This window comes from Moschus berezovskii, chromosome 6 (assembly GCF_049115385.1).
Source record: "Moschus berezovskii isolate FMDL1 chromosome 6, NW_MosBer_1.0, whole genome shotgun sequence".
Lineage (NCBI taxonomy): Eukaryota > Metazoa > Chordata > Mammalia > Artiodactyla > Moschidae > Moschus > Moschus berezovskii.
This window is the reverse complement of record NC_142465.1, coordinates 86025716-86039726: the sequence shown is the minus strand read 5'-3', so window position 1 is coordinate 86039726 and position 14011 is coordinate 86025716. Positions and strand designations below refer to the sequence as shown.

Here is a 14011-nt window from a genome sequence, read left to right as displayed (position 1 = left end):
CAGGTCAGGAAGCAACAGTTAGAACTGGACATGGAACAACAGACTGGTTCTAAATAGGAAAAGGAGTATGTCAAGGCTGTATATTGTCACCTTGCTTATTTAACTTCTATGCAGAGTACATCATGAGGAACGCTGGGCTGGAAGAAGCACAAGCTGGAATCAAGATTGCTGGGAGAAATATCAATAATCTCAGATATGCAGATGACACTACCCTTATGGCAGAAAGTGAAGAGGAACTCAAAAGCCTCTTGATGAAAGTGAAAGAGGAGAGTGAAAAGGTTGGCTTGAAGCTCAACATTCTGAAAACTAAGATCATGGCATCTGGTCCCATCAGTTCATGGGAAATAGATGAAAAAACAGTGGAAACAGTGTCAGACTTTATTTTTTGGGCTGAAGAATCACTGCAGATGCTGATTGCAGCCATGAAATTAAAAGACACTTACTCCTTGGAAGGAAAGTTATGACCAACCTTGATAATATATTAAAAAACAGAGACGTTACTTTGCCAACAAAGGTCCGTCTAGTCAAGGCTATGGTTTTTCCCGTGGTCATGTATGGATATGAGAGTGGGACTGTGAAAAAAGCTGATCACCGAAGAATTGATGCCTTTGAACTGTGGTGTTGGAGAAGACTCTTGTGAGTCCCTTGTATTGCAAGGAGATCCAACCAGTCCATTCTAGGGGAGATCGATCCTGGGTGTTCATTGGAAGGACTGATGCTAAAGCTGAAACTGCAATATTTTGGCCACCTCATGCGACAAGTTGACTCACTGCAAAAGACTCTGATGCTGGGAAAAGTTGGGGGTGGGAGGAGAAGGGGATGAGGGAGAATGAGATAGCTGGATGGCATCACCGACTCTGTGGACATGAGTTTGAGTGAACTCCGGGATTTGGTGATGGACAGGGAGGCCTGGCGTGCTGTGATTCATGGGGTCGCGGCGAGTCAGACAGGACTGAGTGACTGAACTGAACTGAATATTTTTTTAATGCTCCTTTTTGTTTATTTAAGTTCAATAGTAAGCCCTTTCCTTGTTATTAATTTTACCAATTTGACTCATCCCTTATCTCTTTTTTTTTCCTACCTTGGTCAATGAATATTTGTCCTATTGCTGATTTTTTCAAAAAAAGAACAAACTTTGGTCTAGTTGATTTTCTCTGTTTATTTTCTATTCTTTATTTTCTTTTTTATCTTTTAGTTTCCTTCATTATGCTTGCTTTGCGTTTAGTTTATTCTTCCTTTTCTAGTTCCTTAAGGTGAAAGGTTAGGTTATTGGTTTGTTGTTTTTCTTTTTTAGTATAGATTTTGTGTTTCCTTTCTGATTTCCTCTTTGACTAATTTGTTATATTGGAATATGTTCATTGCTACAAATTTGTGAATTTTCTCATTTTTTCACTATTATCTCAAATTTCATTCCCGTGTACTTGAAGAGAATACTTTGTATGACTTAAGTATGCTATAATTTATTAAGATTTGTTTTGTGGTTTACCATATAGTCTATCCTGGTGATTGTTTCATGTCTACTTGAGTATAATGTGTATTCTTTTGTTGTTGGGTGGTGTATTCTATTGTTTCTTTTCTTAGGTGTATCTGTTGTTCAGTTTTCTGTCATTTATTTTTTTGCACTCCGAAATCATTGCCGATGGTGATTGCACCCATTAAATTAAAAGACACTTACTCCTTAGAAGAAAAGTTATGACCAACCTAGACAGCATATTAAAAAGCAGAGACATTACTTTGTCAACGAAGGTCCATCTAGTCAAGTCTATGGTTTTTCTAGTAGTCATGTATGGATGTGAGGGTTGGACTATAAAGAAAGCTGAGTGCCAAAGAATTGCTGCTTTTGAACTGTGGTGTTGGAGAAGACTCTTGAGAGTCCCTTGTATTGGAAGGAGATCCAACCAGTCCATCCTAAACGAAATCAGTCCTGAATATTCATTGGAAGGACTGATGCTGAAACTGAAACTCCAATACTTTGGCCACCTCATGCAAAGAGCTGACTCATTGGAAAAGACCCTGATGCTGGGAAGGATTGAAGGCAGGAGGCGAAGGGAACGATAGAGGATGAGATGGTTGGATGATACCACCAACTCAATGGACCTGAGTTTGTGTAAACTACGGGAGTTGGTGATGGACAGGAATGCCTGGCGTGCTGTAGTTCATGGCGTTGCAAAGAGTCGGACACGACTGAGTAACTGATCTGAACTGATATCAGTAATGAAAATTTGAGCATAATCCAACAAGCTTTCGTCAATAGGTGCTGTATTCTAAGGTTCTCCCCAGGTGGCGCTAGTTGTAAAAAATCCACCTGCCAATGCAGGAGATTAAGAAACTCGGGTTCAGTCCTGGGTTGGGAATTTCCCCTGGAGAAGGACATGGCAACTCACTCCAGTATTGTTGTCTGGAGAATCCCATGGACAAAGGAGCCTGGAAGGCTACAGTCCATGGGGTTGCACAGGGTTGGACACAACTGAAACAATTTAGCACATTCTGTATTCTAAGGCATGTACAAAGCAATAGATTGCTCTTCCTTCGATTTAAGAATATGTAGCCATCAGTTAAATGTTTATTTTCAACTGCAATAAAGTATGTCATAGAACATTTTTATCATTTATAAAATGTCTATTTTAAAGACCTGTTATGTGAATTGCTTAATATATTGTACTCTGTGTGTGCCTTTAATAGCACCCCAATACTTTTTAATGGTTCATGTCATTATTCAGAACCATAGTTGCTGAATGGTCAAACTTTATTGTTGAAATGGTGCATATTCATCTTCAATTTCTAAATAATGATGTAAAAGTAGAATATATTCTGTTTCATTTAGCAGATCTAAATGAATTTGCTTTGCTTTAGATAATAAAACAGTAAAAAGCTTTTGGACCTTTTTGGTTTTAAATTTCAATTCTGAACTAAAGAGATTAGTTGGTAATAGGTATTGTCAATGAGAGAAAAAAGTATATTAATATTTAATTACTTAAGTCTGAAAAATCTTGGTTTTAGTAAAATTCAAATGTTTCTTTACTTCTGGGTTTGTAGGAGGTTTAATATTTTAATATATATTGTTAATTTCCAGAATTTGTGTGCCCATATAACCTATTTTATATGAGTTTGTTATTAATTAATGGCCTTAAGGTGGAGTATATGCATCTCAAGAACTGCTTGAGATGTTCCACTGTGATGTGAAAAGAAAATATCATAATACCTGTTTTTCTTTATTGTTTTTAAATCTTGAAAACTAAAAAAAACCCCAAATCTCTGTTATTATTCATCATAGAAATTGACAGCTTTGCCCTCCTAGGTAACTTTATGAACGTCTCATACCATTAGTGAGATAACCTTACCTGAATGGAAGTTCCAAAGTGATGAATTGGTGGTGCTGCCCACATGTGTTTGCTTATTTTTAGTATAGTAGAATGTATGAGTTTGCTTTATTAAGTGATTGGATTTTGCTGCTTTGTTATTTAGTTTTGACTAAAACAATTCTTTAGTCCATCTTAAAAGAGATCATTCCTGGGTGTTCATTGGAAGGACTGATGTTGAAGCTGAAACTCCAATACTTTGGCCTCCTGATGCAGAGCTGACTCATTGGAAAAGACCGTGATGCTGGGAAGGATTGAGGGCAGGAAGAGAAGGGGGCAACAGAGGATGAGATGGTTGGATGACATCACTGACTCAATGGACATGAGTTTGTGTGGACTCTGAGAGTTGGTGATAGACAGGGAGGCCTGGCGTGCTGCGATTCATGGGGTTGCAAAGAGTCTGACACGACTGAGTGACTGAAGTGAAAACAGCTCTCACAGAAATGGGAAAATGACTTTTAAAAAAAATTGCTAAAAAAAGTAAATAAATAAAAAAGATTGCTGCCATGAGCCATAGATTGATAATCATACCAACAAAAATCAGTGTCTACATCAAGGGCCTTTAATTGTCCTTTATGTTTAGGCTTTTTGGTAAAGAGTGATTTAGCTACTTTTGGAGAAGGAAATGGCAACCCACTCCAGTGTTCCTGCCTGGAGAATCCTAGGGACAGGGGAGCCTGGTGGATTGCCGTCTATGGGGTCGCACAGAGTCGGACATGATTGAAGTGACTTAGCAGTAGCAGATTTAGCTACAGAAAGATACATGAAACTATATACTGGAAAAGGCAATTAGAATTTGATAATGAAATAGAAATTCTTGAAAAAGTTAAGTGAAAGTGAAGTCGCTCAGTCGTGTCCGACTCTTTGCAACCCTATGGACTGTAGCCTACCAGGCTTCTCCATCCATGGGATTCTCCAGGCAAGAATACTGGAGTGGGTTACCATTTCCTTCTCTAGGGGATCTTCCCAACCCAGGGATCGAACCCGGGTCTCCCGCATTGGAGGCAGACGCTTTAACCTCTGAGCCACCAGGGAAGCCCCTAAGTTAAGTATAAGCAGTTTATAAATGAGGAATTGGTAACATTCCCAGGTGGCGCTAGTGGTAAAGAACCTGCCTGCCAATGCAGAAGCTATAAGAGAAGCGAGTTCGATCCGTGGGTCAGGAAGATCCCTTGGAGGGGGTCATGGCAACCCACTCCAGAATTCTTGCCTAGAGAATCCCATGGTCAGGGGAGCCTGGAGGGCTCTAGTCCATATGGTCTCACAGAATTGGACATGACCAAGGCAAGTTGGCACACTCACAACAATAAATGAACAAGAACTGTTTTTCTTTTCTTTTATCCTAAATATCATTAATTTGCTCACCAAGTCCACTGAGGTGATGGTGTAGTCATTCAGAGTCCCAGGCTAACAGAGGCCCTCCTGCTGTTTGCAGCACATGGCTTTAATTATTATCCAGGGCAATGACATCAGTAAGCAAATAGTGGGGGACAAAGGAAATGTGGGGGGGATTTGTTGGACGTTTTGTGGTTAAGGTCTGAAATGGTGTGCTTCACTTCTACCTACCTGACATTCCTAAGATAAATCACCCTTGGTTGAGATGTATTATTTATTTATTGCTAGATTTTAGTTTTAGTTTTCATAAAAGAGGTTGGTTCATAATTTTATCTTTGCAAATTTAACTATTAGGGATATGCTTTCTTAATAAAATATGTGGGGAAATATTTCCTCTTTTTGCATTCTTTGGAAGATTTTGTGTAAGAATTCTGTTATTTATTAATTGTTTATTTAAAGTAACCTTTTTAATAATATGCACTTATATATTTCTTGGTCAGAAGTTTTATTTTGTTTTTAACATAATATATATTCAGTTTTTTTTTTAACACATACAAAATTTTTCAGAATTTTTATTTCATCTTCTTTCAGTTTTGTTTTTTTTTCCCTAGGAGTTTTTTAATTTTACTTAAAATTTCATATTTATTGCTGTAATATTTAACAGTATCTTACTATTTGTTTAGAAAAATCTATAGGTTGTATAATATCCTGAATTCATGAGAAATATTATAAATTTTTGTTTTTTATTTTCTTCCATCACTTTATTGTTCCCGTCTTGCTAGATTTTATTTTTTCTTCTTCCTTTGGATAATTTTTTTAGCAATTTTTTTACATAAATATTTGTCTTTTTACTTTGTCTCTTGTCTTTTTAAAGGTTTTTTTTTTAGTAAATTTTCAATAATTTATTTCTCTTTTGCTGTAGGTTTTCCGTCCTCTAATCCTGCTTTCTGCTGTTTTACCTATTATTTACCTCATTTATTGCATTGAGCTGTAGAATTTGTTTTATGAATTCCAATTCTCTGAATAAATTCTCTGTACTATCCACTTTCCTCACTTCTCTATTTTCTTGTGTGTATTTATTCATCAATATTGTAAACTTTTTGATAACTAATCTCTGAATCACCCATGGGTCTATTTCTTTGGTCTTTTCTATTTTATGTTTCTTTGGTCTCATCTGTTATTATTTCTGATAATTTCGCATTGAAAGCTTTACATCATGTTTGAAAAATTGGAAAGGTTCTGTAGGATGTTAACATTCTTAAAGAGAGTTCAGCTTCTCCTTTCTTCAGAAGGTAGAATGAGGGTTTGTTCTCCTTAATCTAGTGGTTCTCAAATTTTGTTACATATTGAACTATTGATATATGTGTATTACTGGAGAAGTAACGAAAAAAAAAAAAAGGGTCCTGACTTGTTGGATGACACAGGGCCTCCTGTCTCTAGATTCAGGTCCACAATTGCCAGATGTCTCAAGGGATAACACCATTGCCTTGGGTTATTTTACCTGTGAGCATGGTTTTCCTTTCCCAGTTATGGTTTCCATGTAATCTCTCATTGCTGTCTTCAGAATGCTTTTAAAGAGAAAGTTTTTTTTTTGAATGGGTTTCTCTTTGTCTTCAGCTGCAACATTGGTGTGCCACAAATCACTCACATCACTTATAAATGCAAAAATCAGTAATGTGTTATTTTGTCAACAACAACAACAAAAAACAAATCATAGCTTAGTTTCTTATTTTCTTTCAGGAAAAGCATAAACAAGAATTGGAAGATATGAGGAAAGCAGGTCATGAAGCCCTCAGCATCATTGTGGATGAATATAAGGTAGTGAATTGAGAGTCTGTTACCTTTATCTTTTTAAAGTTTGGCAAATTTTAGTAAAAACATTATGTATATGCAAATATTCACAAATTATAGAAGTGTTATAATATTTTCATATGGAATTCCTTTCAGTTGATCAATAGTGCTCATTGAAAGCATACTTAGTAAATTACGAAGGTAATGTTAGATATTGCTCTGCATTTGAGAACTTACAGGATTGAAGTTTTAAAACAAAATGCTATAGAATTAATTTCTAGTTTAGCTTTTTTGGTCTTTACTGTGAATCTACTTTTTTAGGGAAAAATAGATATATAAATCTGAAAATTATTGTCATACTTTTTTTCTTTAAACAAGTTGAATAGATTTGATATTAACAAGTATCAATATCAATGATACACTCAGTATTATTCTGGATAAGCTAAGCCTGCATAAACTTAAACATTTAAAGCAAATTTAGAGTTTAATGACAAAATCTTTTCCTTCCTAAATTTCATTTGAGATCATTTTTTCCCATCAAGTATTTAAGGAATAGTTTCTCATTGAAATCAAATTCCACCAGTTCTCCCCATAAATCACATGTGAATGGTTTGATGTCCATCCTTATAGAGATTTCTCTTTATGTTTAAATACATACACACACATATTTACTCATATCGTGCTATATAATTTTAATTTGCTTTTAGAAATGTGTTGTTCTACTCAATCTATTCTTTTGTTTCTTGCTATACTTATCAATATGTATTTTCATGTCAGTATATATAAGCATCCTATTTTTGTCATTGTTCTATACTATTACATTCTATATTTATACACATGCACACACATATATATGTATATATGCATGCACCATAATTGGCTTAATTCTACCTGTATAAATAGGCATTAGTTTATTTTTTATTGTTAATTATTACAATAACTGTTTAAAAAAATCCTTCTATCAGTGTGGAATGTAGACAATATTGGTTGATTCAACTTCATACCTAGACAAGATAGAAGTTCATTTCATTTTAATTAGCTGACAGTTTAATGTCAAAAAGCTTCTCATAACAAGTCATTTGAATAAAAGTAGTAAAAGAAACAGATCCAGATTTTAAGTGAAAGACACTTTTGAAAAAGCTGAAGGTATTAAAATAGTTTGGTAGATGATATATCTTGGGACCTGGAAGGTAATTTTTATGACCACACCCAATACAGAAACTTGTTCCATTCTTGAGAAGACTGTTTTAAAATGTCTGCTTTTTATAGCTGTGATTATTGGCTCTTTTCTTTATAATGTTGTGAATTTTTCGTTCTAATATAAACCAGCTTTATAGTTATTGAGTTGGAGGAAAGTGTATAGGATCTATTTTGAACCATCTTCTCTTTTGTCCTAAGGCTAAGGGTGGGAAGAATTAAAATAATGGAATTTACATAATTCTCCTGGCATATTATGTGATATATTCTTGGATGAATTTTTGTTTTACTTATTTATATTTATGAATTCTAAATGAAATGTTGTGAAAATACTTACATTGTTGTGTTGTTCTGAAAACTTAGTATTTTGATATTTAAAATTTTTTGGTTCTGGCTCTACATATTTCCTTTGCTAAAAATATGTTTACTGTGTATTACTTTCAACACTGGCAAATAATGAGTTTAAAAGCATGTGTGACAAATTTGCAACTATATTTTGTAAATTATATTTTAAAGAAAATTATTTTTGAGAGCTACGCATTTCACCTCTTTGTCTCATATCATTATGGGATGCTCATTTAGAAAAAGAATTTAGAAGTTTCGGGCATTAGGTATTTATTTCATTTTGCTTAAAAGGATTAGGTATCAAATCAAGTATCCTACAAAGTTATATTTAATTTATCATATTATACTTGTAGTCAGTTAATATGTAAAGTATATAAATTATCTTATAGCATGGAACTTCAGTGTAAATACTTTTTATATAGCCATCTGAATAGAATTATTGGTGAGCTTCACATTTTGCACAAAGATACTACAATATTCTTACAAAGGATACATCTGATAATTATTGTATAAAATTTTAGAAACCAAAGTGTCTTAGAAAGATACTGACAACTTCATAGTACTATGGAAAAACTAAAGTAATTTAGATAGGAAAAATTTCAATGTTTTCTTGGTTGGTTAGTTGTCTTTTTAATGTACATGTTGATGATTTGTGGCCTGTTATGGAACAAGAAAAGAAACAATTTTGTTTTTTTCCATCATGAATCCATGCATGAGAAGTTCATGTGCTAATTATTTTTATTTTGCTTCTCTTTTTGCCTCATTTGCCCCAGACAAGGTACTGGTCAAGTAATCAACCCAGAAATATCAATGGGGTCAGATAATAGAACCCAAGAAAAACCTACTCTTTCTATCCAGACCAGGAAAGCTTCCACTTGCTTTAGATAATAACCATTCTAATTCCACCAAATACCAGAGAGCAAACTGTAGCCCGACTCCAAGCCCTGCTAACAAAGGCTAGTTAAGGGGGCCTCAGTTCAGTTCAGTTGCTCAGTTGTGTCCGACTCTTTGCAACTCCATGAACTGCAGCACACCAGGCCTCCCTGTCCATTGCCAACTCCCAGAGTTCACTCAAACTCACAATCCATCGAGTTGGTGATGCCATCCAGCCATCTCATTCTCTGTCATCCCCTTCTCCTCCTGCCCCCAATCCCTCCCAGCATCAGAGTCTTTTCCAGTGAGTCAACTCGTCACATGAGGTGGCCAAAGTATTGGAGTTTCAGCTTTAGCATCAGTCCTTCCAGTGAACACCCAGGACTGATCTTCTTTAGAATGGACTGGTTGGATCTCCTTGCAGTCCAAGGGACTCTCAAGAGTCTTCTCCAGCACCACAGTTCAAAAGCACCAGTTCTTCATCGATCAGCTTTCTTCACAGTCCTAGACTTGACCTTTTATCAGTTCATAATGAGGTGCCCTTTCTCATCCTCATTGGGGTGGTGTGTGTGTTAGTTGCTCAGTCATGTTGGACTCTTTGTGACCCCATGGACTGTAGCCTGCCAGACTCCTCTTTCCATGGGATTTACCAGGCAAGGATATTGGAGAGGGTTGCATTTTCCTTCTCCAGGGCATCTTCCTGACCCAAGGATCGAACCCGGGTCTCCTGCATTGCAAGCAGGTGTTTTACCATCTGAGCTACTAGGGAAGCCCCACTGGGGTGGGGTCACTTTCATTTTTATATTAATTTTAGAATCAGTATGTAAATTTAAAAAGTCCAAGTTGGATTTTAATTGGATTTTCATTGAATAAGTAGATCAATTTAGGGAGTATTGCCATTTTAACTGTATTAAGTTTTCTGATCCATAGTCATGAAATGACTTTATGTTTATCTTCTTTAATGGCTTTCAACATTGTTTTATAGTTTTCAATATTCCTTTTTCTTTCTGACGATCTTCTAAATTGAATTGTTTTTCTTAATTTCATGTTTAGATTGTTCAGTGCTGCCACGTTTTTGCGTGTTGTTCTTATACATGGTCATTAGTTCTAATAGTTGGTTAGATTTTGTAAGATTTTCTATATATAAGACCATGCCATCTGCAGCTAGAGATTGCTTCCTCTTTTTCAATCTGGATGCTTTTCTTTTCTTTTTTCTTACCTAATTTTCCAGGTAGACTTCCAATATAATATTAATAAGAGCTGCAAAACATATATGTATATATTGATTGAACTGTGGTGTTGGAGAAGACTCTTGAGAGTCCCTTGTACCACAAGGAGATCCAACCAGTCCATTCTAAGGGAGATCAATCCTGGGTGTTCATTGGAAGGACTGATGCTAAAGCTGAAACTGCAATACGTTGGCCACCTCATGCGACGAGTTGATTCACTGGAAAAGACTCTGATGCTGGGAAAGGTTGGGGACGGGAGGAGAAGGGGACAACCGAGAATGAGATGGCTGGATGGTATCACCGACTCTGTGGACATGAGTTTGAGTGAACTCAGGGAGTTGGTTATGGATAGGGAGGCCTGGCGTGCTGTGATTCATGGGGTCGCGGAGAGTCGGACATGACTGAGCGACTGAACTGAACTGAACTGAACTGAACTGATGGAAAAGGTCAGTCTTCATTCTGATCCCAAAGAAAGGGAATGCCAAAGAATGCTCAAACTACAGCACAATTGCACTCATCTCACACGCTGGTAAAGTCATGCTCAAAATTCTCCAAGCCAGGCTTCAGCAATATGTGAACCGTGAACTTCCAGATGTTCAAGCAGGTTTTAGAAAAGGCAGAGGCACCAGAGATCAATTTTCAACATCCGCTGGATCGTGGAGAAAGCAAGAGAGTTCCAGAAAAACATCTATTTCTGCTTCATTGACTATGCCAAAGCCTTTGACTGTGTGGATCACAATAAACTGTGGAACATTCTGAAAGAGATAGGAATACCAGACCACCTGACGTGCCTCTTGAGAATCCTGTATGCAGGTCAGGAAGCAACAGTTAGAACTGGACATGGAACAACAGACTGCTTCCAAATAGGAAAAGGAGTAGGTCAAGGTTGTATATTGTCACCCTGCTTATTTAACTTCTTTGCAGAGTACATCATGAGGAACGCTGGGCTGGAAGAAGCACAAGCTGGAATCAAGATTGCTGGGAGAAATATCAATAACCTCAGATATGCAGATGACACCACCCTTATGGCAGAAAGTGAAGAGGAACTCAAAAGCCTCTTGATGAAAGTGAAAGAGGAGAGTGAACAGTTTGGCTTGAAACTCAACATTCAGAAAACAAAGATCATGGCATCTGGTCCCATCGCTTCATGGGAAATAGACGGGGAAACAGTGGAAACAGTGTCAGACTTTAATTTTTTGGGCTCCAAAATCACTGTGGATGCTGATTGCAGCCAGGAAATTAAAAGACTCTTACTCCTTGGAAGGAAAGTTATGACCAACCTAGATAGCATATTAACAAGCAGAGACATTACTTTGCCAACAAAGGTCCGTCTAGTCAAGGCTATGGTTTTTCCCGTGGTCATGTATGGATGTGAGTGTTGGACTGTGAAGAAAGCTGATCGCCGAAGAATTGATGCTTTTGAACTGTGGTGCTGGAGAAGACTCTTGAGAGTCCCTTGTACTGCAAGGAGATCCAACCAGTCCATCCTAAAGGAGATCAATCCTGGGTGTTCATTGGAAAGACTGATGCTAAAGCTGAAACTCCAATAGTTTGGCCACCTCATGCAACGAGTTGACTCACTGGAAAAGAGTCTGATGCTGGGAGGGATTGGGGGTGGGAGGAGACAGGGACGATAGAGAATGAGACGGCTGGTTGGCATCACCGACTCGATGGACATGAGTTTGAGTGAACTCCGGGAGTTGGTGATGGACAGGGAGGACTGGCATGCTGTGATTCATGGGGTCGCAAAGAGTCGGATACGACTGAGCGACTGAACTGAACTGAACTGAATGATGTTATCAGTGAGATTTTTATAGATGGCCTTTATCAGGTTGCGGACATTTCATTTTTATTTGTAGTTTGCTGTTTCTTTTTAAATCATGAAAGGCTGCATGATAGTATCCAATACTACATCTGTGTTGAAAATTATTTTTTTTTACTTTATGTGATATGTTCCACTTGTCTTCTGCACTGCAGGCAGATTCTTTACTGCTGAGCTTCAGGGGAAGCCCTTATTATTATGTATTATGTACTAATATCCTTATCTTTTGCTACCTTTAATAATGATATTTTCTTAATTCATAATTTTTATTCTATAAATTCCTAAAGGAATTTGCATCTCTGCAAAAATTTCCTCTTTAGGACTGCTAAGAACTTCTACTAGTAGAGCTGATTGATTATTTTGAGTCAGATAAACCTGGATCTAAGCCCTAGCTCTGGTACTTACTAACAGTGTCACCTCAGGCATTTTATTATATATAAATTTTAATTTGCCCTTAAGTATATGAGGTAATAAAACATATAACCTATTCAGGGAAGTATTGCGAGGACCCAGTGAGATAATGAATGTTGATCATGGCTAATAATAATAGTATCACTGATTAAGTGGACATGAATTTGCGCAAATTCCGGGAGATGGTGGAGGGCAGAGGAGCCTGGTATGCTGCAGTCCACGGGGTCCCAAAGAGTTGGATGTGACTTAGCAACTGAGCAACAGAAACAACAATGATGATGCTGTCAATAAATTTTTGCAATTTAGTTATTATAACATTCAGTATATCAGTTTTCTAGTATAGCAATGTTAATGTCTTGTCATTATCTTACAGCTGACTATTAATTAGCTTACTTCTCAATATTATACAGTGTGGATGCTTGTTTCAGTCTGTTTTAGAAATGTCTATTTAAGAGAAAGCGATCATGGTCCAGCCCTTCATATTCCTGGACTTCTGCTAAAAAGTCAGTGTTCTTTTATTCATTTAGAAAATAAGGTTATTATTCCCCAATTAAAATAATTAATTAAAAAGAAGAAAGTAAATAACTTGCTTCAGACTAATGAATGAAAGAAAGTGAAGTCATTCTGTTGTGTCCGACCCTTTGCGACCCCATGGACTGGAGCCTACCAAGCTCCTCCATCCATGGGATTTTCCAGGCAAGAATACTGGAGTGGATTGCCATTTTTTTCTCCAGAGGATATTCCCAACCCAGCAATTGAACCTGGGTCTCCCACATTGTAGGCAGACACTTTACCATCTGAGCCACCAGGGAAGTCCATGATGAATGAAAGGCCATGTGAAATTCTGCTAAAATGCAGAAGAAAACAACGCTAACACTAACTTAATGTGCTACATATGCCAACTTTCCCTATACTATTTACTTCATTGTATTTATTTATTTTCTTTCATGTCATGATTTAAAAAATCTTTTATCCTGATAATTAACAACAGTAAAATAAATGTAGATCTCGGGAGGCTTGCCATAGGAGCATGCCACATCTAAGATTGTTTACTACAAGGAACAAGAATTTTCCTTTACTTAACTGGGTTTTTTTCTTCAAATTGTCATTTACTATTATATACACTAGCTCAGACTTCACAGTTCTTTATATCTGTAGTTTTCTCTATCAAGTGTTACTATCCATGATATGTGTGCGTGCCAAGTCATTTCAGTTGTGTCTGATTCTTTGTTATCCCATGGACTATAGCCCGCTAGACTTCTTTGTCCATGGGGTTCTCCAAGCAAAATTACTGGAGTGGGTTTCCATACCCTCCTCCAGGGGATCTTTTTGACCCAGATCAAACCTGTGTCTCTGAAGTCTCCTGCATTGGCAGGGGAGTTCTTTACCAGTAGTGTCACCTGGGACACATCCATGGTGTATATCTCCTTTTTTTATTAAGGTAATGTGTAGTTGTATTATTGGACTGCTATTTTGCTTGGGATGCACTCACCAGTTGTCATCAATTAGGGTATCTTAACCTCATGGTTCTCACTTTTTGCAGGACATAATAAATTACTTGGGTTGCTTTTAAGAAATTATACTAATTTTCTTCTCTGGAAATTTAAAATCAGTTCACGTAGGTGGGATTTAGGCATCTGTATTTTCTT

At 36.8% G+C, this 14011-nt stretch overlaps 1 protein-coding gene across 6 annotated transcripts in view; it reads left to right on the top strand.

Moving 5' to 3' along the window:
• Positions 1–14011, top strand: part of CCDC91 (coiled-coil domain containing 91) — a 415614-nt gene that overhangs the window by 220162 nt on the left and 181441 nt on the right. For all 6 annotated transcript variants that reach the window (XM_055395013.2, XM_055395019.2, XM_088837256.1 and 3 more), the window contains one exon: positions 6435–6512. In XM_055395013.2, coding sequence (XP_055250988.1) covers positions 6435–6512 — 78 coding nt within the window. The remainder of the gene's footprint in view (positions 1–6434; positions 6513–14011) is intronic.